The sequence below is a fragment of the Saimiri boliviensis genome, chromosome 11 (genome assembly GCF_048565385.1).
Source record: "Saimiri boliviensis isolate mSaiBol1 chromosome 11, mSaiBol1.pri, whole genome shotgun sequence".
In the NCBI taxonomy this organism is placed as follows: domain Eukaryota; kingdom Metazoa; phylum Chordata; class Mammalia; order Primates; family Cebidae; genus Saimiri; species Saimiri boliviensis.
Genome location: NC_133459.1, coordinates 97,202,501 through 97,229,179, shown reverse-complemented (window position 1 = coordinate 97,229,179; position 26,679 = coordinate 97,202,501). Strand labels below are relative to the sequence as shown.

Genomic DNA, 26,679 nt, shown 5'->3' with positions numbered 1-26,679 from the left:
TGCCTGCCTTGGCCTCCCAAGGTGCTAGGATTACAGAAAACTTTAATCTTTTTTAAATTGGTAAGGGAGACAGAAATAAATAAGTACAGAACTTGTGTGCAAAATTATAAAGGTGTTTTATCAGAGATGTAAGAAAATGAAGTAGGCTGATGCCTTATATACACCATGAGAAAACTGAATGCTTGCAGCCAATCAGATTCATACTCTTCATTGGGTTCCTTTATTAAGTTCACTTCATAAGGAAAAGTGGGGCTGAGGCCAGCATGCCCTAAATGAAGTGGAAGAATGTAACTGCTTCCTTACAGATTTTCTTGAATTAAGTTTCAATTTAATTTAATTTTAGAGGCAGGGTCTCATTCTGTTGCTCAGGCTGGGGTGCAGTGAAATGATCATGGCTCACTGTAGCCTTGATCTCCTGGGCTCAAGTGATACTCCAAGTAGATAGGACGAACAGGTGCACATCACCACACCTGGATAACTTTTTTTTTTTTTTTTCTTTTTAGAGACAGGGTCTCACTATGTTGACCTGTCTGATGTTTGGCTGGTATTGAACTCCTAGCTTCAAGTGATCCTCCTGCCCCAGCCTCCAAAAGTGCTGGGATTGAGCTACCATACCCAGCTCCTACAGATTTTTTTTTTTTTTTAATTGAGTCTGAGTCTTGCTCTGTCACCCAGGCTGGAGTGCGGTGGCACAATCTCAGCTCACTGCAAGCTCAGCCTTCCAGGCTCAAGCAATTCTTCTGCCTCAGCCTCCTGAGTAGCTGAAACTATAGGCACACACCAGTAAGCCTGGTAATTTTGTATTTTTAGTAGAGACGGGGTTTCACCATGTTGGCCAGGCTGGTCTTGAACTCCTGACCTCAAGTGAACTGCCAGCCTCAGCCTCCCAAAGTCCTGGGATTACAAGAGTGAGCTACCACACCGGTGCTGACCCAGATTCTTAAAGATATATTAATAAAATGGAAGGTGTTCTGATGCTCTTATGTCAATAGGTTATCTTAGATATTACTACATTTCTACTTTTTTCTCTTCTTATTTTCCTTCCACATTAATCAACACCTGTTATGTTCAAATCAGGGCTATCACCTAAGCTGGGGAAATGGAAACTGGTTTGAAAAGGAAAAAGCAGCTCAATAACCCCATAAGGAAAATACCTACAAATCATTATCTGTAGGATAAAAACATACCTTTTAGATCTTCCTCTAATTTTTCCACCATATTTCTTTGGTTCAGATTCCTGAGAAGAGGCCAAAGAAGATTGTGCACAAGAATTATTTTCACAGTATTTTTTGTCACAGTTTCTTTCTTTATGTGGTGTAACACCAGATTCGGATAAATATCTGAATGTCCTACGAGGTTTTGGCAAAGGATTTATAGAAGGTCCGCATTCTTGCCCCTCAGGTTCAGAGTAAATATTTTCTAAGCTCTTGGTTATTCCATATGAACTATCCAGAACCCTGAAGTTCAGTTCTTTTTCTGAAGAGTCACAATGTTCTAAAGCCAAATTTAAGAGTTTATCTGGGGGAAGTGCTTCTATTTTCTTCCACAGTATTTGTGAGGTATAGAAGTTTCCTGGAGGTAATGAAGTCTCTGAATCCAAGACATCTTCTTTAGAGCTTTCAATTTCTTTGACCCGAGAACATACACAGTTAGATTCTGATTCATTTCTAAAGAAGCGTGTATCACCATATTCATATCTCTTACTATCATTATCACTTTGATCATGGCTGTCGGTATCTTCATTTACATCTAGACCCACATTCTCACAGCTGGTTACATCCGAGTTTTTGCTCTTTTTCTCAGCAACAGGATTTTTCTTAGGAAGGATCTCTTGGCGACAGTTATACCTCACTCCAAAGTCCTTTGGGTGCCACTTTTCTGGATTAGATATACCATTAGCCCTTCCTTCCCATTGAGAAATTTTTTGTTTGATGTTTTTGCAGTGGCTTCTTGATAGTGTCTGAACAGCAGTACGAGAGAAACCAACATCCATGTTCCCGACTGGTGAATGACAAGTGATGACTCTTACGAAGTTGCCATTACAAGTAATTGTGAAATACTGTATTCTTTATCCTGTCAAAATCTAAATGATTCCAGTATTTTCCCTTCATGTTTGACTTGTAAATTTCTTTTTTAAAAGAACAATTTTGATCTGTGATCCTTGTTGAAAATGGCTACAATCTTATCTTGAATAATCCTATTAAAATGACACAAAAACATGTTAACACATTTTATAATTTCCTAATGTAAAACTCCACTAAAACATTGCTCACCTACCCTTACATAATTCATACACACTGCATATGTAAAACTGTACCTGTCATCTATTAAGCAATTCAACTACATAAAGGGACTCCCAAGATGGTGAGATAATACTACCAAAACATTATTTGTGATATTGTTTCAAATTGTCAGCTTTAATGTTCTGCCATATTTGATTTCCTAAAGTTAGGTAGAATGAGGTTTTATAAGAGATTATACATAGTACCATACAATATTATTTTGTAATAAATTAATTCTTTTTTTTTTTAAAAAGACGGTCTCAATCTGTCACTCAGGCTAACATGCAGTGGTGGCAATCTTGACTCACTGCAGCCTCGGTCTACCAGGTTCAAGTGATTCTTCCATCTCAGCCTCCTGAGTAGCTGTGACTACAGGTACATGCCACCACACCCGGCTAAGTTTTTGTATTTTTGGTAGAGACGTAGTTTCTCCATGTTAACCAGGCTGGTCTTGAACTTCCTGAGTTCAAGAAATCCACCCCTCTGGCCTCCCAAAGTCCTGGGATTACAGGCATGAGCCACCACACCTGGCCATAAATTAATTCTTTATGAAACCTTCTCTTAATGAAACAAGGAGTAATGGAATATTATAAGGAGTATATATATATACACACATAGAATTACATCTCAAAACCCCCCCAAAATTTATATGTCTACATCAAGAGCCAGTTAGCGTGGAAACACACTGAGAGGCAACTTCCTCCTCTGTCCCATGTTGACTGATAAAATCAATCCATACATAGCCTATTTCAACTTTACTATTAGCAATCCAGGATTCCACACACACTGAAGACAACTCAAGGTTCCCATTAACCATCAGTTGCTTTAAAATGTAATAACCTATTTTGTCACTGATGACTGGACTTCCCACATCTCTGCTACCACACCCTTGACCCAAATCAACACAAATACAGGCACTGTCATATTCCTTCCTTTCACACAGAGGCTTTACTCAGGCGCATAAACTGTTTCCTCAAACATGAAAATTCAGCAGAAAATTTTTCCTGCTAACTGAGTAAATATCTGATGTCAAGTTCTACTGTATACTTGTTATAAATAGCAACTGATTCAGAACTTCCTGAGTTAGGGATCATCCTTCCTTGAGCTTTGTCTGTGTGGCATTGATTAACAGGCAGGAAAATATCTAAGCCCTGCTCTGTCAGTACAGCTGACCAAAACTTACACATACATAAAGCACACACAAATGTTATTCTTGGCAGAGCAACTGCTAAGACTTCCGTCAACTTTCATTTAAACCATTCCTACCTACAAATTTGTGGGGAAACCAGCTTTGCCAGCAAATAAACTTTGGTGACAGTGTGATGTAAAAAAAAATTAATAATAATAATAATAATTCCAAAAAACTTTTAAGAAATTAAGCTCATGTGGATTAAAAAAAAAATACCCAAAGCCAAAAATATCAAAACTGTTGCACAGAACTCTTGATAAAAGACACTAATGCATACAATTTAAAGATCTAATCTGCTACTATTGAATATTAAAACTGAAAATTCTTTTCTTACTTCTGATATTTATAGGAAATTCCTGGGATTTTAGGGTGTCCTTGAGACTTGGGTTTTCTTCACCATAGACAAGATAGGACTTTTTCTCTGGCTCCTGGGAGGTTCCTAGAGGTTTCTGGTGATCCTTGTTAATCCATTATTTATTCTTCCCTGGTTAATGTGTTTTAAGTGTGAATGGCTCAAACTGAGGAAAAAAAGATGAAAACTGTCAGGGCTAAAAAAAATTTTAACTTGAAAATAACTGGCAACATGGCTGGGTATGGTAGCTCATACTTGTCATCCCAGGACTTTGGGATGTTGAGGCAGGAGCATCACTTGAGGCCAGGAGTTTGAGACCAGCCTAGGCAACATAGTGAGATTTCAGCTCTACCAAATAAATAAATAAATAAATAAAATTAGCTGTGCAAGGTGGCCTGTACCTGTAGTCCCAGCTACAGGTTGGGAGGCTGAGGCAGAAGGACTGCTTAAGCCCAGATGTTGGAGGCTGCAGTGAGTTATGATCTAGTCTGGGTGATGGAGTAAGACCCCAACTCAAAAAAGAAAAAAACGTAAAAGGCAAATGACTGGCAACAAATGGCTAAATCTATGGAATACACATACAAATATAAATGATGTGTACTGATGGTGTTTCATTTGAACAGAGCAGCACAGCAGCGTAAGACACTACTAAAAAATTATTTACTTTCTCCTAAATGTATGCTTTAATACACTATAGCTTTCAAAAAATGAACTATTTCAAAGATAAAAACACTTCAATGACTTTTAACTAGATCTATGACTATACTGATAAAACAGAAAATCTGTCTTAGAGCTGATTTCACAGCTTCAATTTTTGCCACATTAACTTACACCCGTTATAATGTGGCTTGCCTGTTCTTACATACAGGTTGTGATTTTTGTCTCATCCAAAAATAAGAATTGCTCATCTCAATTGTTTTATGACACAAACCTCCTATTTTTCCCTTTAACCTAACTATATTCTGAGCCACCTTGCTCCTCAGTGCCTCCTCTCCCATGGCACTTGTAGCCTGCGAGATCGTATCCATCCCATTCCTCATCTTCCCAGTTTCTTGCCTTAACTTCCACTACTGGTAGACATCCTAACTCCTACGTGCTGGCCCAATTTTCAAATCCTAGATCTCTCCCAAGATTCATCTTTTGAAAACTTCCAAACCCAACTTATTTGCATACTTGTCCTAGAAATTGCTTTTTCAAGTTTGCTTTAACAGTTCTAACAGAAACAGAAGTTGAGAACATCTAACAGTTTCAACAATTTAAAAAATCACTGTCTGGGCGTGGTGGTACACACCTGTCATCCCAGCACTTTGGGAGGCCAAGGTGGGTGGATCACCTGAGGTCAAGAGTTCACGACTAGCCTGACTAACATGGTGACACCCTGTCTCTATTAAATACAAAAAAAATTACCCGGGTGTGGTAGCACATGCCTGTAATCTGAGCTACTTGGGAGGCTAAGGAAAGAGAATCACTTGAACCCAGGAGGCAGAGGTTGCAGTGAGCTGAGATTGTGCCATTGTACTCCAGCCTGGGCAACAAGAGTGAAACTCCATCTCAAAAAAAAATTTTTTTTGTTTTTTCTTTTAATAACACAAAATGAGTCAGAGACTTTTCCAGTTACTAAAAACTACTGAAGTCAGGCAGAACTCACAAAAAGAGAAGGTAAAGCAAATACAACCAACCACAATGGATAATCTCAACTAAAGAAACAGCAGCAGTAATTCAGTTCCTCACATGAACAACAGAGGTATAAACATAAAAACTCAAGCATGAGTTTTTTTCTTTTTTGAGATGAAGTTTCGTTCTTGTTGCACAAGCTGGAGGGCAGTGGCGAAACCTTAGCTCACTGCAACCTCCGCCTCCCAGGTTTAAGCGATTCTTCTGCCTCAGCCTCCTGAGTAGCTGGGATTACAGGTGCCTGCCACCATGCCCAGCTAACTTTTTATATTTTTAGTAGAGAATGGGTTTCACCATGTTGGCCAGCCTAGTCTTGAACTCCTGACTTTGGGTGATCCTCCTGCCTCGGCCTCCTGAAGTGCTGGCATTATAGGCGTGAGCCAAGCATGATTTTTAGAAGCATAATCAAACAGCATACTTGGAGTAACTCTTAATCATGTCCCTTTGTTTTTATTGTTATTGCTTTTCTGTGTATTTATTTTCATCCAAGAAATATATCAACTGTAGTTTATCAGCTTAAAATAGAATTTATAACATAACCTATTATATATAGAATTCTGTGTTTTTAACATATCAAGAGAAACCAATCTGAATTCAATCCAGTAAATTAAATTCTCTTTGGGAAAGAGAATACTGATGCACTATTTTTCTTTTCTTTTCTTTTCATATGCAAGCCTACCTGAATGAGTGATTCTCTATTTTACTAGTTCAAGTCTTGGATAGGGCAAGTTTCTCATTCCAAATCTTTTAAAATATTGTATTTGATTATATATAAGTATATGGAAAAATAACTTGGAAGAATTGGGAACATTCTAAAAGCTGATTTACAAACTGATGAAGGGGTGCACTTTGAAATGGTTAATTTTGTGTTATGTGAATTTTAACTCAATTAAAAAGAAAACTGATGAAAGGAAACTTCACTTCTGGCCGTGATGGAGTAGCTGAATTAGGCTTGCTTTTCCCATACCATTAACTATAAAACTGAAAAAAAATTATAAAATAAATACACATAATATATGTATAAAATATATAAAATAAGTGCTTTCAGATACTGCATAACAGACTGCTTAGAACTGTGAGCTCTGAAAGAAAACTTGAGAAAAATGAGGCAGGGCCTATGATGGCCCAGCTTTCTCCCTGGAGACTCCATAAAGTAGGGTCAGGAGGGGGAACCCAAACAGACAAGGCAACCTTGCTGAGTTGAGGATAAAGAGATTGGAATATGGAGAGGCTGAGGCAAATGGAATTTTGGGGGCACAGTATCAGAAAAGAGAGCAACAAAGAGAAAAATCTCCAGAAATCTACATAGAGTCCCCTTGGATCTTTGGCTGAATACTAAGCTGCTAATGCATAGGGTAATACTACGTGAGGCTGGACAACAAACAACTTGTGGGGAAAGAAAAACTATGGGAAATTTTTAAGCTAACCCAGGGTTCGCCCAGCTCTGGGAAACACTCAAAGTCCAACAACAGCGGAGCACCCTCATTGAACACCCAGGTAATTTAGTAGAGAAACAGGAGGTCATGGTTTACCAGTAGGACGAAATTAACCCTAGCGTAAAGGCTACCTTAGAGCCACCCTAACAAGGATTAAGTTGATTCATATGAAATTCAAGTGCCCACAAAAACAAAATTCAATAATTGTTACCTGAAGACAACTAAATCCAGACACTCAGCAACGTAACATGTAAAATGTCTATAATCTAGGCCAGGTGTGGTGGCTCATGCCTGTGATCCCAGCACTTTGGGAGGCCAAGGTGGGTAAATCACCTGAGGTCAGGAGTTCAAGACCAGTCTGGCCAGCATGGCAAAACCCTATCTCTACTAAAAATACAACAATTAGCCAAGCCTGGTGGAACATGCCTATAATCCTAGCTACTTGGGAGGGTGAGGTAGGAGAATTGCTTGTACTCAGGAGGTGGAGGTGGCCAGGGCTGGTCTCAGATTTCTGGGCTCAAGCAATCCTCCCACCTGGACCCCCTCAAAGTGCTGGGATTACAGGCATGACCACGGCACCAAGCTCCATTTCATTTTTAAGCCAATGGCTTAAGTGAGCCGGTTTTAATTTTAATGAAGTCCAGTGTACCAATTCTTTCTCTTTATGGTTAATGTGTATTCCATTCTAAGACATCTTTTTCTTCCTCAAAGTCATGAAGTTTTTTTCTTCTAGAAAATTTGTGGTTTTCGCTCTTAGTAGTTAGGTTAAAAACTTAAATTTTGTAAATGTTATGAGTAAAGGTTGAGGTTTATTTTTTTCCAGATAGATATCTATTTGTTTCAATGCCATTTATTAAGAAGGTTATTCTTCCCCCAGCTTTGTGGAAATCAATTGACTATATAAATGTGGGATCATTTCTGGACTCTGGTCTTCTGCTGATCCTTTCGTCTATCCTGTCAATTAATATACATTGTTGTGATTACTGCAGTTCTATAAGTCTTAAAATCAGGTAGTATATGCCCAACAGCTTTATTCTTCTTTTTGAAAATTATTTAGGCTATTCTAAATTCTTTGCCTTTCCTTATAAATTTGAAAATTGACTTCTTAATTTCTACAGCAATGCCTGCTATGATTCTGATTGGGATTGTATTGAATCTACTGATCAATTTAGAGAATTTTTCTTATTGTAACAAAATTGAATATTCCTAGCCAGGCCCAGTGGCTCATGCCTGTAATCCTAGCACTTTGGGAGGCCAAGGGAGGTGTATCACTTGAGGCTAGGGGTTCAATGGGCAACATGGTGAAACCTCATTTTAGTCTCTTTTAAAAATATAAAAATTAGCCGAGTATGGTGGCGTACACCTGCAGTCTTGGCAGACTGAAGCACAAGAATTACTTGAACCCGGAGGTTGAGGCTGCATTGAGCTGAGATCGCACCACTGCACTCCACCCTGGGCGGCAGAGCAACACCCTGTCTCAGGAAAAAAAATGGAATATTCCGGTTCATTAATGTATAATATCTTTCTATGTAGTTATTCTTTATTTTTTTTCTCTGCATTAGCTTGTGGTTTTCAATGTACACATCTTGAATCACTAAGTATTTCTTTTTTTTTTTTTTTTGAGATGGAGTTTCGCTCTTGTTACCCAGGCTGGAGTGCAATGGCGCGATCTCGGCTCACCGCAACCTCCGCCTCTAGGGTTCAGACAATTCTCCTGCCTCAGTCTCCTGAGTAGCTAGGATTACAGGCACGTGCCACCATGCCCAGCTAATTTTTTTGTATTTTTAGTAGAGACGGGGTTTCACCAGGTTGACCAGGATGGTCTCGATCTCTTGACCTCGTGATCCACCCGCCTCGGCCTCCCAAAGTGCTGGGATTACAGGCTTGAGCAACCGCGCCCGGCCCTCACTAAGTATTTCTTTTTCTTTTCTTTCTTGAATCCCTGAACACCTCCCAGGTTCAAGGGATTCTCATGCCTCAGCCTCCTGAGTAGCTGGGACTACAGGCATGCACCACCACGCCCAGCTAAGCTTTTTTTCTACTTTTTTTTTTTTTTTTTTTGAGACGGAGTTTCACTCTTGTTACCCAAGCTGGAGTGCAATGGCGTGATCTCGGCTCACCGCAACCTCCGCCTCCCGGGTTCAAGTAATTCTCCTGCCTCAGCCTCCTGAGTAGCTGGGATTACAGGCATGCGCCACCATGCCCAGCTAATTTTTTTGTATTTTTAGTAGAGACGGGGTTTCACCATGTTGACCAGGATGGTCTCAATCTCTTGACCTCGTGATCCACCCGCCTCGGCCTCCCAAAGTGCTGGGATTACAGGCTTGAGCCACCGCACCCGGCCCTTTTCTACTTTTTTTTAAAAAATAAAGATGGGAGGTCACCATGTTGCCCAGGCTGGTCTCAAACTCCTGACCTCAAGTGATCTGCCTGCCTTGACGTCCCAAAGTGCTGAGATTACAGGCATGAGCCGCCATGCCCAGTCAATATTTCATGCTTTTATGCTGTTGTACATGTTATTTTAAATTTCATTTTCCAATTGTTTATTCTTAGTCTGTAGAAGCACAATTAATCTTGTACACTGACCATGTATTCTGACCTTGCTAAATTATCTTATGAATTATCTTATCTTGTAATACAGATTTCTTAGGAATTTCTATATTTACAATCCTGTTGTTTGCAGAAAAAAAAAAAAGAACAGCTTTACTTCTTTTACAGTCTCTACACATTTTACATAGTTTTTCTTGCTTTATTCATTATGTTTTTGTTGTAGTTGTTGTTTGAGACAGGGTTTCATTCTGCCACCCAGAATGGAGTGGCAAGATCTGCTCACTGCAGCCTTAATCTCCCAGACGTAAGCAGTCCTCCCTGATGCCCACCTTAGTCTCCTCAGTAGCTGAAACTACAGGCGCACACCACCATGCCTGGCTAATTTTTGTATTTTGTGTGAGACTGGATTCACCACTTGCCCCTGCTGGTCTCAAACTCCTGAGCTCAAGCCTCCTGCCCTCCTTGGCTTCCCAAAGTGTTAAGATTACAGGCATGAGCCACCCCACCTGGCCTTTGTCTTCTTTTACAATGTTGAATAAAAGCGGTAAGAGGAGACATCCTTGCCTTTTTCCCATTCTTAAGGAAAACGTATTTAGTCCTTTATCACTCATTATAACATCTGCAGCGGGTTTGTTATTTATAGATACTTTATCAGATTGTGGAAATTCCCTTCCATTTCTGATTTGCTGAAAATGTAAATTTTTTTCAAATGCTTTTTCTGCATCTATTAAGATAATCACATAGTTTTATTTATTCCACAAATATGGTGACTTTCAATGTTAAAGCAACCTTGCATTCTGGTGTAAACCCCACTTAGTCATCATATAGTATCCTTTTTGTATATTTGTTTATGGTTTGATTTGCTCATATATGTATATGTATACATATTTTTTTTGTGTGTGTGTACATGTATATATATACATATATATTTGTAAGTTCAAAATTGGAGGACTTAATTTGATTTCAAGACTTACTTTAAAGCTACAGTAATCAAGATGTATTGCCTCTGGCTGCTTCCTCATTATGATGGCAGAGTTGAGTAGTTCTGTCAGGGACCATATGTCCCAGGAGGCCTAAAATGCTATCTAGCCTTTTATAGAAAGAGTTTGCTGAGCTCTGTGATAGATAATGCTCATATGTAAGACACTCCTATGTATATAATACATATATTTTATATGTATATAATACTAGTTTCAGATTCAGTGCCAGGATAACTATCTGAATAGTGCCAAAAGGATTCCAACTACTCGGCTACTAGAAGGAACATAGCCAAAAGGAAATAGAACCATTACTGGTATCATAAGGATGGCTTATTTCAGAAAAGAGATAAGGCTAAAGTTTAAATTTCTGGGAAAGATGACCCCTTCAAAAAAAATTCTATTGATTGAAAAAAGAAAAAAGTAACATAGTATATAGACAGAGGAAAAGAACTAATATTTATTTTATGCCTACAATGTGCAAAGTACTTGAACAAGCATTACAATCCTCCCCTCAACCACATAGATATTAATCTCTCCATGCCATATTTTGCATGTGAAAAATGAAGATAAATGACTTTTCCGATAGTCTAAAGTCCCAACAGCTGGTGGAGCTGGATTCAAACCTGAACATGACTACTCCATTTGTTTTCCACTCAATAGGCTCTACTGTTCGCTAAACCAAGAGCACTGAACTTGAAATCAGAAAACATGGAGTTTAGTCCTAACCCTGCAATTTATTAGCTGTGTGAGCTTAGGAAAGTCACTTTACCTTTCTCGGTTTCCATTTTCTAATGGAAATTAATCACTGTATTCTTGTACTTCCTTTGGTATTTCTTGCAATAGAGATTTGCTTGTAACAAATTTTCTCCATTCACAGTCTAAAATAGTTATTTCACCTTCAGTTTTGGAGAATAATTTTGCCGAATATAGAATTCTAAGTTGACAATATTTTCTTTTAATTAGTTTAAGCTTGTCATTCTTTTGACTTACTTACTGTTTCTAATGAGAAGTTAGTAGCCATTTTTATGTTAGTGCCCCTGTACATGAAATGAATTGTTTTCTCTGTTTTTAAGATTTTCTTTTAATATTTGCTTTTCAGCAATTTAACTATAATAAGCCTAAGTGCGGTTTTCTTTATATTTATCCTATTTGAGGTTTGAAGAGCTTCTTGAATCTTCGATTGACATTTCCCATCAAATCCAATTTTGTTTTCCTGCCCCATTCTCTCTCCTTGCCTTCTAGAACTCCAGTTAAAACATTGTTAGACCACTTACTATTGCTCCATAGGTATTCCTGCTCTGTGTACCTTTTTGCTTTTTAATCTCCTCTGCTTGAGTTTGGATAAATGAACAGACTACCTGTCTTCAAGTTCACTAATCTTTTCTTCTATAGAACAAAGTCATTTCTAACCTCATCAAAGAATTTTTATTTCAGCTATTGTATTTATCAGCTCTTAATTTTCTATTTGGTTATTTTTTCTTCATATTCCCATTTGTATTTTGAAATACTCCATCTTTTCATCCATTATATTAACTTTTTTTCTACATATTATTTAACATGTTTATAATAATCTTAAACTCCTTGTTGGTTAATTGTTAACAGCTAGGTCACTGTCAAATTTTCTTGTATTAACTATATTTTCTCTTAATTATGATTCACATTTTTTTCTTTTAGTGTCTTATAATTTTAAATTATATTCTTGGCATTATCTATAAAAGAACAGTAGAGGATAAGGTGTACTTTTTCTTTGTCTTCCTTATTTCTGAGACTATAAGCCTTTCCTCTGGCTATTAACGTCTGGCAATTGAATTGAGAGGATGATCATTCAGGTTCTTCCTATAGTCATTTGAGCTGAGGCTGAGTGCAGGTTTTATTACATGGAATTAACCAATTAATCTGGAATCAGTCAAACCGCTAAACTCCCAAGCCACTGCTCTTGTTTTTTTTTTTTGGTTTTGTTTTGTTTTGTTTTTGAGAAGAGCCCACTCTGTCACCCAGGCTGAAATGCAGTGGTGCAATGTCACCTCACTGCAACCTCTGCCTCCTGCACTCAAGCCATCCTCCCACCTTAACTTCCGAGGTAGCTGGGAATACAGGCACGCACCAGCGTGTGTGTGTGTCTGTGTGTTTCTCTGTGTGTGTGCATGCATGCAGATGGGGTTTCACCATGTTGCCCAGGCTGATATTGAACTTCTGGGCTTGAGCAACATGAAGTGATGGGATTACAGGCATGAACCACCTGGCCACCACTGCCTGTTTAATCCTATCAACACTTAAGCTGGAAAGAGCATGGCTGCAGTTTCACATAGTTTAGGTTCACCTCTGTAATCAACTCTGGCAGGGTATTACTGCATAATATGTGGGACTACACAATTTCTTTCTATCTTTCCTGTCTTCCTTCAGTGCTGATTTTCTAGCAAAAGTTGGGAGAAAGGGGACACAGCAGATAATTCCTGGGCTAAGTGGTTTGTCTTTCCATTTGAGATTCTTCCAGATTCCAATCTACATTCCAATTTCAACAGCTTACACATTAACTAAGGTTTGTCTGATTTTCCCTTGGCTGTATAAAGTTTTACCATCTGTGTCAGAGCTACTTAAATCCAGATCATGTGCTTGTCCCAGGTATAAAAGTTCCTGTGGCTCTCTGCTTATTTATGAGGGACTATTTTTACTTTGGAATTCAGTTTATCAAAGTTTATTTACATCCACTGCTAGTCACTAGCCGCAAAGAAATATAATTTTTATTTTGTCTAGGATGTTCTTGTTAATATCAGAGCAAAGGCCTTTTTAAGTTCTTCTATATCCTAAATGGAAGTCTTAAAATAATCAATGAAACAAAACAGTGTAGAATATAATACGTCAGAGTACACTGCATGCAAGTATTGTTTCAGAAATGTTTATTTCAGGTGTATGTGTGCATGTGTGTGTGACCAACCACAAATTTATTTATCATGGTGAGGTATGATCAAAAAATTGTGGAAAGTGTCTGTTCTAGAGATATTAAGGACCACTTCAGTGCTAAGCAAGGAATTCAGAGAAAAGATGTGAAGACAGCAATCTTCAAAGAAAATGGTCTATAGCTAGATCAACTTAATGCACTGAAACTGTTCCGAAACCCGAAGACACAAAGTCATTCTCTGGAAAAATATACAAAAACATAAAATTTTTTATGTTTTATCACAGTTTAACACAAAACAACACAATTTTAGTACATGCTAAACACATGTTAAAGAGTAAAACACATGCAGATATTTTAATAACAGCCTTTGATTTTTTATTAAAGCTATTTAATAGTTTTAGCACCTGTGTACTGTATCTAAAGTTGTTGCTTGCTGACTGCTATTATTAGGTTGAAAATGCACACAAATTCTGAATAGAGGATATGTTCCTTTTATGTTTGGCTTCCTTTAAAAAATCTTTTCAAAATCTCTTTTTTAAGGTCAGGCACGGTGGCTCATGCCCGTAATCCCAGCACTTTGGGAGGCCAAGGCAGGTGGATCACGATGTCAGGAGTTCAAGACCAGCCTGGCCAAGATGTTGAAACCCTGTCTCTACTAAAAATACAAAAATTAGCTGGGTGTGGTGGCATGTGCCTGTAATCCCAGCTACCCAGGAGGCTGAGGCAAGAGAATTGCTTGAACCTGGGAGGCAGAGGTTGCAGTGGGCCGAGATCATGCCATTGCACTCCAGCATGGGTGACAGAGTGAGACTCTGTCTCAAAAAAAAAAAAAAAAAAATCTCTTTTTTAGAGAACAGGAAAGAGATAAGATTCTCTGAATGCAGGAAATCCATTCCTAGGTGAACTTTGGCTGGGCATGGTGGCTCACACCTGCAATCCCAGCAGTTTGGGAGGCTGAGGTGGGAGAACTGCTTGCGCCCAGGAAACACAGTGAGACTCTTCTCAAAAAAATAAAAAAGAGAGAAGAAAAAGAAAAAACCACTTTGACCTCAGCAAATAATGAGACAACACTAACATAATGGCAAAACAAATATATAGCTGATACGGTTTGGGTATCTGTCCCCTCCAAATCTCATGTTGAAATCTGATCTCCAATGTTGAAGGTAGGGATGAGTGGGAGGTGTTTGGGTCACAGGGATGGATCCCTCATGAATGGCTAAATGCCCTCCCTAACATAACAAATGAGTTCTTGCTCTATTAGTTAATGCAAGAGCTGGTTATCTGAAAGAGCCTGGCACCTCCTCTCATCTCTCCTGCTCCCTCTCTTGCCATGTGACACACCTGTTCCCCCTTCACTTTCCAGCATGATTATAAGCTTCCTGAGGCCTCACCAGAAGCAGATGCTAGTGCCAAGCTTCTTGTCCAGTCTGAAGAACCATAAGCCAAATAAACCTCTTTTCTTTATAAATTACTCAGCCTCAGGTATTCCTTTATAGCAATGCAAAATGGACTAATACAATAGCCAACAAATATTTATGAAAGAATTGGGAAAAGCCAACTGTGCAGTTTTAAACATTTTTTAAAATGTCACAAAACTTGTGTTTTTATAATGCATACAAAAATATGATCATAACTTTGCCACTAAAGTGGTGTAAATTATATATATATGTTTATATATATACGTTTATATATATTTTTTTTTCTTTTTTTTTTTTGACATGGAGTCTTGCTCTGTCACCCAGGCTGGAGTGCAGTGGCACAATCTCGGCTCACTTCAACCTCCACCTCCTGGGTTCAAGTGATTCTTCTATCTCAGCCTCCCAAATAGCTGGGATTACAGGTACATGCCCATGCCTGGCTAATTTTTATATTTTTGGTAGAGACAGGGTTTCACCATGTTGGCCAGGTTGGCCTCAAACTCCTACCCTCAAGTGATCCACCTGCCTCAGCCTCTCAAAGTGCAGGATATTTTTGATTATTTTTGCGCACAGGTGTGAGCCACCACACCCGAGCAATAAAATTAAACAGGTAAATATTTCATGGTGTGCAATAGATAAGATAAAGTCAATACTTCTTAACAGGACATATAAGGTCTTTCACCCTCTGATTCAAGCTTTGACTCTTGCCACTTGCCTTACCTACCAGCTACGTATATTCCAGTAAGACCAAATAATCTGCAACTATTAGCAATCCAAAGTCAGAATGCTCGAGTTACAGAGTTCAGATACCACCAGATTTGGTTCTTCGTTGTGTATCATTAGTCAAATTACTTAACGCTTCTAAACTTGTTTTCTTACCTGTAGAATGATCACAATATTATATACTTACTGAGCACTTAAGTGAGGCAGACATAGCTCTACTAACTTTATCCATCTTAATTCATCTAATTCTTGTAACAACCCCATGAGGTAGATACTACTGTTAATCTCATTTTACAGATAAGGCAATGAGGCACCAAGAGGTTAAGTAACTAATACATGCCTTAACATCTTTGGCACAACAGATACAGACATTTATTTATTTTATAAAGTTGTGAGGATTAAGTAGGAGATAAAGTAAATAAAGTGTTTAAGACAGTAACTGGAATATAGTAACTGCTCAATAAATGACATTTCTCTCTGAATACACCATGTACTTTCAAGATCAGTTGAAAGTTTTTCTGTGAAAGCTTCCTTAGCCCTTTCCCCAGAGTTAATCACTCCTTCTGTGTGCTTTTATTATACCTATTTGCATATTGTTATGCTTTTCCAATTCTGAATTTACTTTGCAGCAAATACTTGTGGATGTCTTTGCCATGACCTTAAGAATCTTAACACTCGTTCTTCCTGGAGATACTTAGAAAGAGAGGAAAGTCAGGGATGAGACCAAAAGGGAGATAGCATGAATAGTGAAGAGTAAATGCTGCAATGCTGTCTCAGAAGACCTAGAGTAAACCTAAATCTCAGACTGTCACTCCTGAACTTGTTATAGCAGAGGATGCTAAGGCTTGTGTCAGGAAAAAAAAAATGAACAACATAAATTCTGCTCAGGAAGATGGATGGGAACTTACACTATTCACATTATTTGCTTTTTCCAATTTTCTTTTACATTAGCACATTATTTAAATGAAAGCCTCAATAATTTTTTTTTTTTTTTTTTTTTTTTGAGACGGAGTTTCGCTCTTGTTACCCAGGCTGGAGTGCAATGGCGCGATCTCGGCTCACCACAACCTCCGCCTCCTGGGCTCAGGCAATTCTCCTGCCTCAGCCTCCTAAGTAGCTGGGATTACAGGCACGCGCCACCACGCCCAGCTAGTTTTTTGTATTTTTAGTAGAGACGGGGTTTCACCATGTTGACCAGGATGGTCTCGATCTCTCAACCTCGTGATCCACCCGCCTCGGCCTCCCAAAGTGCTGGGATTCTCAATAAAATTTTAATAAAGCCCATAGGAATATATCTTGCATAAGATTCTTTATTAAATGTGGCTAAAAGTATTTTTAAAACAAATAGGCCTCGCGCGGTGGCTCATGCCTATAATCCCAGCACTTTGGGAGGCCGAGGCGGGTGGATCACGAGGTCAACAGATCAAGACCATCCTGGTCAACGTGGTGAAACCCTATCTCTACTAAAAATACAAAAATTAGCTGGGCATGATGGCGCATGCCTGTAGTCCCAGCTACTCAGGAGGCTGAGGCAGGAGAATTGCCTGAACCCAGGAGGCGGAAGTCACAGTGAGTCAAGATTGCACCATCGCACTCCAGCCTGGGTTACAAGAGTGAAACCCCGTCTCAAAACAAAACAAATAATAAAGGACCAAACTAATAGAGAGAAAAAAAGTAAGTGTCACACAGGTTTCTACTTTTCAAACCTCTTGGTGACTGTTCTTGAATAACAAATCTTCAAAGCAAGCACATACAGGATACCAGCCTTTTATCTCATTCCTATCAGAGGAAACAGCCTTATCAGTAATTAAAAATGGTTCCCAAAATAGCAAAGAAACTTTAAAAAGCCTTGCATAGCATGTATTTTAATATTGCTCATAACACATAATATAAATTTCTCAAGCCATTATTGCACCTATTGGCAAATAAGATGTAAGATTGTTTAAAAAATAAATTTAATTCTTTCACAGGTCTATCAAGTCTGTAGAGATATTTGTCATGGAAATTTTTTCAGGTTTTTTAAAATGAAAGAATGAAAAATGACAGCTGATATAGTGCAGATCATATTCAGACTTAGAATAATGCTAACTTCATGCTTGCATTACATGGTTGGTTATCTACACTATTCATAAAACCTTCCAATGACTACACTTCTTTTCTTTGCTGTTGTTCACTGATTGTAATGGGTACTACAGGAGGTTTTATTTGCCACAGCTACATGACCCCAGGTGTTATTCCCACGACTAACCCAATGGTAATTCCTGTTAGCTCCACCTTTAAAACAAATCTAAGTCCCAGCACTTACCATCTTTACTGTTAACACACCAAATCAGGCCACCATCACTTCTTCCTCTCATTTTCTATTTCTACTCAATGTCTACCTCCCCTGTTCATTCTATCTAAAATAAAACTCCTTTCTCAAAATGATTTTCTACATCCTCACTCTGCTATATTTTCTCCATAGAATTTATCATTTGTCTGAAATTCTATTACTTATTTGCTTGTTTCCTTGTCTCCCTCACTGGAATGTACAATACTTATTTGTCAATTCTATTCACATTAAATTAAGCAAGGATTTTTAGGTGAAATAAATTAAGCTTTAAAATGTTTCATAAAGCTTAATTTATTTTGAGGTGAAAATGAACCTAAGCAGCATTTCTAATGCTTTTTTCACATCCCGAAGTACCATCTTGTGTACACCTGGGAGATCATGAGTCCGTAATAAGGTATTCTAACTTACACATGCATTTGCTTTAAGGTTCACCATTTCACCTTGGTAAATAGTATTTAGGGTGAGCGTGGTGGCTCACGCCCATAATCCCAAAACTTTGGAGGGCTGAGGTGGGAGGATCACTTGAGGTTGGGAGTTTTAGACCAGCCTGGCCAAGATGGTGAAACCCTGTTTCTACTAAAAATACAAAAATTAGCCGGACGTGGTGGTGCATGCCTGTAATCCCAGCTACTCAGGAGGCTGAGGCAGCAGAATTGCTTGAATCCAGAAGGCAGAGGTTGCAGTGAGCTGAGATTGCACCACTACACTCCACTATGGGTCACAGAGAGAGACTCCATCTCAAAAAAAAAAAAAAAAGAATATTCAGGGGCCTGCTAAAATAACCAGGTGGCCAAAAGTTGTAAGAATATAAATTGTAAACAATCCTTTCCTTTGTTTACACAGGAGAAGGAAGAATTATTTCTTTTTTAATTTTTATTTTTAATTGACCAATTACAATTGTATATGTTTATGGAGTACAATGTGATTTTTTTTTTTTTTTAAGACAGAGTCTTGCTCTGTCACCCAGGCTGGGTGTGTGATCTCGGCTCACTGCAACCTCCACCTCCTGGGTCCCATGTAATCCACTATTGTACAACCTGGTGACCATAGTCTCTAAGATGCTTTTGGTTTCTCAAGTAATTTAGCTGGCTTCTATATCACTTCTTTCTACTATTAGGTAATGTTTGTGAAAGAAATGCGCCACGATAGCTGGCTAATTTTTGTATTTTTGGTAGAGATGGGGTTTTGCCATGTTGGCCAGCCTGGTCTCTAACTCTTAACCTCAAGTGATCCACTTCCCTCAGCTTCCCAAAGTGCTGAGATTAAAAGTGCGACCCACTGCACCTGACTTGTATAGCAGGTATTTTAAATAATTATTACTTATTAAGTAATAATTACTTAGTGCCAAGCACTATCTATGTATCTACTTCCATTACTATATTTCTTTTCTTTTCTTTTCTTTTTGAGACAGAGTATCACTGTTAGCGCCCAGGCTGGAGTGCAATGGCACCAACTTGGCTCATGCAACCTCCACTTCCCAGTTCCAGCAACTCTCCTGCCTCAGCCTCCTGTGTAGCTGAGATTACAGGTGCCCACCATCATGCCTGACTAATTTTTGTATTTTTAGTAGAGACGGGGTTTCACCATGTTGGCCAGGCTGGTCTCAAACTCCTGACCTCAGGTGATCTACCTGCCTCAGCCTCCCAAAGTGCTGGGATTACAGGCGTGAGCCACCATGCCCAGCTATGTTTAATTCTTACAACAACCCTAACAGATAGTTATTATTACCTACAATAGTAGAAAATTTTATTACTTTGTGAACAAGAAAGTTGAAGCTGAACTGATTAATTACCCAAACTAACACAAACCTAGTTCTTCTTTACGACAATGTTTGTGCACTAAACCACTATATATTATATTACTTGTTAGTTGGTAGACATAACAATAATATAAACTTACGTAACAGGATGTTAAATGCAACTTTTCCTGTGTTCTCCGAGTTTCAGCAGGGGCCTCAAAGGCCAAAACCAAAACAATAGCAGTCAAATGTCCCCAGATCTAAGAAAAGTGCAAGGCGTAGAAACTGAGGTTGCCAAAAATTGGCTCTGCTAACATTAGTTCACTATAATTCTCAAGGCTGTATAAGAGATGAATTACAATTCATTAAATCATGAGGATTACAAGGGACAATAGAGAGGACTTCTTTAAAGAAACTAGGTGGTATGTTTCCCTGCCTCCTATTGGGGAAGAGGGAAACACCTCTTGCCTACCTCAAAGCAGGGACTGAAACCTCAAGATAACCACTAAAAGTGCTTGACGAATATGCCCAGACATAGGGAAGTACAGAGACACAGGGACTGGTATCTGACTCCCACCTGGGGGATAAAAAAAGCAGGCACGTAGCTAAATTTTAAAGACAGCTTAGGCACAACAGTCAAATGAAAAATTTCTGCAGAAGTTCTATAAAATGCCACAGTGTGGAAAACTGCATGTAAAACTAACTTCAGTAACATTAAACTTTTAGAATTTAATTACATTAATGCAATGTTAGTAACTGTCCATATAATTAAATAAAATACAACTCTTTTCGGATAATTATCCTCCCTTTTTTTTTTGAGACTGAGTCTCCTTCTTGTCGCCCATGCTGGAGTGCAATGGTGTAATCTTGGTTCACTGTAACCTCCACCTCCCAGGTTCATATGATTCTCCTGCCTCAGCCTCCCGTGTAGCTGGGATTACAGGTGCATACCACCACGCCTGGCTAATTTTTGTATTTTTAGTAGAGACAGGGTTTCATCATGTTGGCCAGGCTAGTCTCAAACTCGTAACCTCAAGTGATCTGCCCGCCTTGGCCTCCCAAAATGCTGGGATCACAGGTGTGAGGCATTGCACCCGGCTATTTTCACATAATTATGCTTTTACAAATCCCCTCCAAAGTAAAAAATAACTGTCCCAAACTAGAACTTTTTAGTTACACAAATTGCCTCAAAACAACTTTAAATGTAACCTAGTGTTTTTGTTTTGTTTTGTTTTGGAGACAGGTCTCACTCTGTTCCCAGAGGCATGGTGTGATCATAGCTCACTACGGCCTTGACTTCCTGGGCTCAATTGATCCTCCTGCCTCAGCCTTCCAAGTAGCTGGAACTACAGGTGTATGCCACCACATCTGGCTGATTTTTAAATTTTTTTTTTTCTCTACTTAAGAAGCAGGGTCTCGCTGTGCTGCCAGGGCCAGTCTTGAACTCGTGGGCTCAATCCTCCTGCCTCAGCTTCCCAAAGTGTTGGTATTAGAAGGTATGAGCCAACACGCCTAGCCACATAACCTAGTAAGACATTGGAAAACAAAGACAGCAAAATCATTACTAAAGTATTCAAAGGTTGAAGAAATTTTCCAAAAGCTAAAAAGAAGCAATTAAAGAAAAAGTTTTAAAAGTCACAAAGTAATACTACTTTTTAGAAATTTTGAAAATAGAGAAAACAGGGGAAAAATACCTGTAAGTCTAAACTACCTCCAACATGGTCACTGGGACATTTTGATATATTTCCTACCCTTTTTTTTAAAAGCACATTTTTATATAGTTGCAATTACAGCGTATATATAATTATATCCTGCTTTTTTCCATTGAGTTATATAAAAAGATGCAATTTTCAAGGATTTCAGACTACAAACATAACAGGCTTTCTTAAAAACATACTTTGTAACAATTGTACAATGTAACTTTCTATTTCATTCTAAAGGTTTAAAGCCAGAAGATGTATATCTCAAATTTTCAAATGACATTCCAAACTTATATATTATTTGCATATTTTATCTCATTTGACAATATAAGAGCAAAAAAAGTAAAACTGTGGTAATATAGTTATTAAATACATTTCATAGCCCTCACAGTGACACTTAAAACATGGTAAGGGCTGGGCATGGTGGCTTACACTTGTAATCCCAGCACTTTGGGAGGCCAAGGCAGGAGGCTTGCTTGAGACCAAGAATTTGAGACCAGCCTGGGAAACACAGTGAGACGTTCCCTCTACAAAAAAAAAAAAAAAAAAAAAAAAAAAAAAGCCAAGTATGAAGTCCCATAGTCCCAGATACTCAGTGGCTAAGGTAGGTGGACTGCTTGAGCCCAGGAACTGGAGGTTACAGTGAGCCATGATTGTGCCACTGCACTCCAGCCTGGGAAATGGAGCAAGACTGTCTCTAAAAATAAAAAATAAAAATAATAAAAAGAAAAAGTGCCTGTAATCTCAGCATTTTCGGACGCCGAGGTGGGTGGATCATCTGAGGGCAGGAGTTCGAGACCAGCCTGGCCAACATGGTGAACTCCCATCCCTACTAAAAATCCAAAAATTAGCCGGGTGTGGTGGCATGTGCCTGTAATCCCAGCTACTTGTGAGGCTGAGGCAGGAGAGTAGCTTGAATTTGGGAGGTGGAGGTTGCAGTGAGCCGAGATCATGCCACCGCACTCCAGCCTTGGCAACAGAGTGCGACTTAGTCTCAGAAACAACAACAAAAAGTCATTACCAGCTCTTCTCCCTGAATAATTTGGCCCTCCTTAGGCAAAGCAGAGTAAGGCCAGCAGGCATACTTGCCTCATGCTAAAGAGCAAGGTAAGGAAAGCATTTGTGTAGGAGGGCTGCCTACTGTGGAGGTATCAGAGCCCAAACAAGGTAAGGAGTACAGTCTCACGGAGAGGTAGCCCAACATGGGATGTTAGAGCTTGAGCAGAATGAGGAGGGTATCCAGGCTGACAGATGGCCTGGTGTGAGTTGTCAGAGTCAGGGCAAGGTGAGGAAAGCATCCTAATGGGGAGCCAACTGGCACAGAGTATTGGCAAGTGGACCTTGGGCTTGATTTCAGCTCCTTGGCTGGGTGCCAGTGTGTAACGCACAAACTACGCAATCAAACACAGCACCCTGACTGAATACTATGCAACTATTAAAAAGGTGAGGTAGAGATCTATATGCAGATATGCAAAATATGTCCAAAATAAAAGTGAGGGAAAAGCAAGTAGAAAAATAATTTCCAATACACTTTTTAAAAGGATATACATATGTCTACATACATGCCCTCCCTGCATGCATGCTCTGCAATAATATGAATTTGGATGTTAAACAATTGACTCTTATTCTCTGTCCAGCCCCCTTTTCTCGAATGGGGGATGAGCTGGCTACAGTTCTCTTCCTCAAATTGTAGGAGGCGGGTAGTTGGGAAGCGATCATTTTTCTGACCATTTGAACTTTCTCAGATCAGTATAGTAAACCCTTGGTATGTGTAGGGATTGGTTCCAGGACCTCCCTTGGATACCAAAACCCACAGAGGTTGAAGTCTCATATATAAAATGGTGTAGAAATTTGCATCATAAAACCTACTTACAACTTACATCCTCCCTTTACTATCTTTTTTTTTTTTTTTAAGAGGCAGAGTCTCCCCATTGCCCAAGCTGAAGTATAGTGGCTATTCACAGACACAGTCATGGTGCACTATAGCCTCAAACTCCCAGGCTCAAGTGATTCTCCTACCTCAGCCTCCCAAGTAGCTGGGACTATCCCTCCCAAGTAGCTTGTCCCATGCCTGGCTATCTCCCATATGCTTTAAAGAATCTCGAGATTACTTATAATACCTAATACAATGTAAATGCTATGTAAATTACTATTATACTGTATTGTTCAGGAAATGGTGGCAAGCAAAAAAAAAGTCCATACATGTTTAGTACAGATGCAACCATCCAATATTTTCTGAATCTTTTTGATCCATGATTGGTTGAATATACAGGTGCAAAATCCATCAATACAGGAGGCTGATTGTATATGTTTAGTTCAGTTGTACCAATAAAGTTTTTTTATCTTCACATCAATACTTTTTTTTTTTGAGGCAGGGTCTCACTTGTCACCCAGGCTGGAGTGCAGTGGTGCTATCTCAGCTCACTGCAGCCTCTGCCTCCTGAGTTCAAGTGATTCTCTTGCCTTAGCCACCAGAGTAAGTGGGATTACTGGTGTGCACCATTACCGGTGTGTATTTATTTATTTATTTATTTATTTATTTATTTTATTTATTTTTTTTTTTGGTAGAGATCAGGTTTTGTCATCTTTCCCAGGCTGGGCTTGAACTCCTGGACTCAAGTGATCTGCCTGCCTTGGCCTCCCAAATGCTGGGATTACAGGAGTAAGCCACCATGCCTGGCCAAGATTGCCTCTCAACTAGAAAAATTCTGGATTCATACAATCTGCTCAGCTCCTTATCTCAACTATCAAACTTCAATATGATACAGTAAACAACTACAGTTAACTCTGAATAAAAAAATTTTTTAAACATTGGTTACTCACTAAGCTTTCTTTAATAAAATTAACAACTTTCAACACATTCAAGAGATTCAGAAAATTTTCTGTGACTATCAAAGCTTTGTCATATATACAACAGCAGTTTCAAACAGTACTCTTAGCCCTTAGAACAAAAAGGACAGAAATCGAACCCAGCAGTGACTTGCTGGGCAGTATGTTCACCCACACCCAGCCTATTGTTTTTGCTGGAGGGAAAGGTCCAAGGAGCTTTCCTTGGAAATTCAGAAGAAAGCAAGAGGATGCCTATACTGTCAGGTGCATTGTTCTGACTTTTGGCTGTAAGTTTGTCTCTCTCTAATTCCCTCCCTCCCCTTGAGTGTTGCAAGGTGTTTTGAGGAGATACTCATTGAAACACAAGCATGAGCCTTGCATGGGGGCTGGATGGGGGAGGTAACACTGTTAGCAGCAGCTTCAAACAATGCTTAAAATAACTGCTTTATATTTTCTAATCACATTTGATATTCAATTGCTCATAATCACTTAAAAGTTTTTTTCCCAGTTTAACTTTTGAGGACCAACAATTTATTTTTTAAAATTCTGTACACATACTTGTACAGCTGTGGTTAAATTTAAACAACACAAGAAAATCCTCCTTATTATCTTCCCTACCTAAAAGCACAGTCCAAGTTGGAATATCAGTGACCCCATTGATTTGGATTACAAAATCTGCACCAGACTATAGCCACCTTACAAGTATTGCTGAAATGTCCCATAATGGTACAGAATAGAGATATGTCATCACTAAGAAGTATAACTTTTAATTTCCAGCTGATTTAGCACCAAAAATCACGAGCACAATATCCATGAATTCTAGTTGAGTACTTTTTCAAGAGATTATGTAGTCATTTTTCCCTTATGCCACTGATACACGACTAAATGAAACAATAATCTTTCTCAGGAATGATACTTGAATAAATAGGAAACTGAGATAACTTTATCTTTTTTTTCTTTCTTTGAAAATATTTGAAATGCCTTATTTAAAAGTACAGTATGCTGTATTTCCAAGAATCTTTTTAATTTTAAAGATTTTTTAATTTGTATTTGCAATGCCAATTAAATTCCCTATTATAGGAAAATGAAGACATGGGTCTGTCATTTTACTAAGGTTTTGTCCATTTGATAAAATCATATGTTAAAGAATCTTCACTGAAAGTCTTACACTTTTTCTCAGGTGATCATTTCCCTCAACATTTTTGTTCTTCCGGATCTAGTTATTGCATATACTGCTGCATTTTTTACTCAGTTTTTTCTTCTAATCGTGAAACAACACATTTTAAAAGCAAATTGATCTAGTTTGATTTAAAAATACAATTATCACTACATTCTTGAAAATAACACACTTGACAAATGCAAAGTTCAAAAATAAAATTTGGTTGAACGACTCACCATTTTTAACAACAGCAGATAAAATTCTCCCACACTTTGGTTAACCCTGATTTATGTCAATATAACTATACAATGACAGCTGTCGCATTACACTCATGATTAAATTGACCATCACTCCAATTCAAATAATTTTCCGCTTTTGTTCCAAGTTACCCTTATAGTTTAAGTAGGGCCCAGGGAAAAGGAAATTTTCAGTAAACACTGTTGTGGAGTGGGCTATGTCATTTCCTCACAAAGGCCCTATTATTATAGGCTTAATAGACCCTCATTTAATCAGAATATCAAAGAGTACAGATAAATATTTAAATACAAAATTGTGCTTTATATTGCTAAGTAACCAATTCAAACACATCCCACACAGCTGGGAGATTTTGTTTTTTTACTCCAATGGGAAAAAAGACAGAGAAAAAACTGCAAATCCCTTTTAAGTAGCAGCAAAAATAACTCTCTCTCTCTTTCCCCCAACCAATCTGTCCTGAATTTTAACATCCCCAAACAAAAAAATCCATAAACACGTCATTTCTATGAATTCAAACTTGAAGGAAAACAAATAATTTTTCTCCATGTCCTTTGTTGTAAATATTTATCACTGCTATGAAAACTATGAAAGTTGAAAATTTAAAAAGTAGAGCATAAATAACAAGCTTTAAGTAATATAAATTGATTAATATTGCCTGAACTAAATGCTAAAAACTCTAATTTCACGCCACTAACCAGAAGTCTAAGACTCATCAGAAAAAGCCGGGTGTGGTGGCTTAGGCCTGTAATCCCAGCACTTTCCGAGGCCGAGGCAGGCGGATCACGAGGTCAAGAGATCGAGACCATGCTGGCCAACATGGTGAAACCCCGTCTCTACTGAAAATACAAAAATTAGCTGGGTGTTGTGGCACACGCCTGTAGACCCAGCTACTTAGGAGGCTGAGGCAGGAGAAATGCTTAAACCCAGAAGCGGAGGTTGCAGTGAGCTGAGATTGTGCCACTGCATGCCAGCCTGGCACCTGGCGACGGACAGAGATTCTATCTCAAAAAAACAAACAAAACAACAATCTTGAATTTCTTCCTCAAAGCAGGGGCCAGGTATAGTGGCTTCATACCTGTAATCTCACTGCTTTGGGAGGCTGGAGGATCCCAAGCCCAGGAATTCAAGCCCAGCCTAGATAATGTATCGAGATCCCATCTGTA

The 26,679-nt window shown here is 38.7% G+C and overlaps 1 protein-coding gene across 3 annotated transcripts in view; it reads right to left on the bottom strand.

Annotated features, from left to right (window-relative positions):
* DENND2C (DENN domain containing 2C) overlaps window positions 1-26,679 on the bottom strand; it is a 74,352-nt gene that overhangs the window by 40,200 nt on the left and 7,473 nt on the right. For 2 of the 3 annotated variants that reach the window (XM_039460968.2, XM_074381221.1), the window contains exon 2: window positions 1,188-2,197. In XM_039460968.2, the coding sequence (XP_039316902.1) occupies window positions 1,188-1,993 (806 nt within the window). In that variant the 5' untranslated portion in view covers window positions 1,994-2,197. Of the gene's footprint in view, window positions 1-1,187; window positions 2,198-3,805; window positions 16,573-26,679 lie in introns of those variants that run through there. The other variant, XM_074381220.1, reaches the window with a different exon arrangement.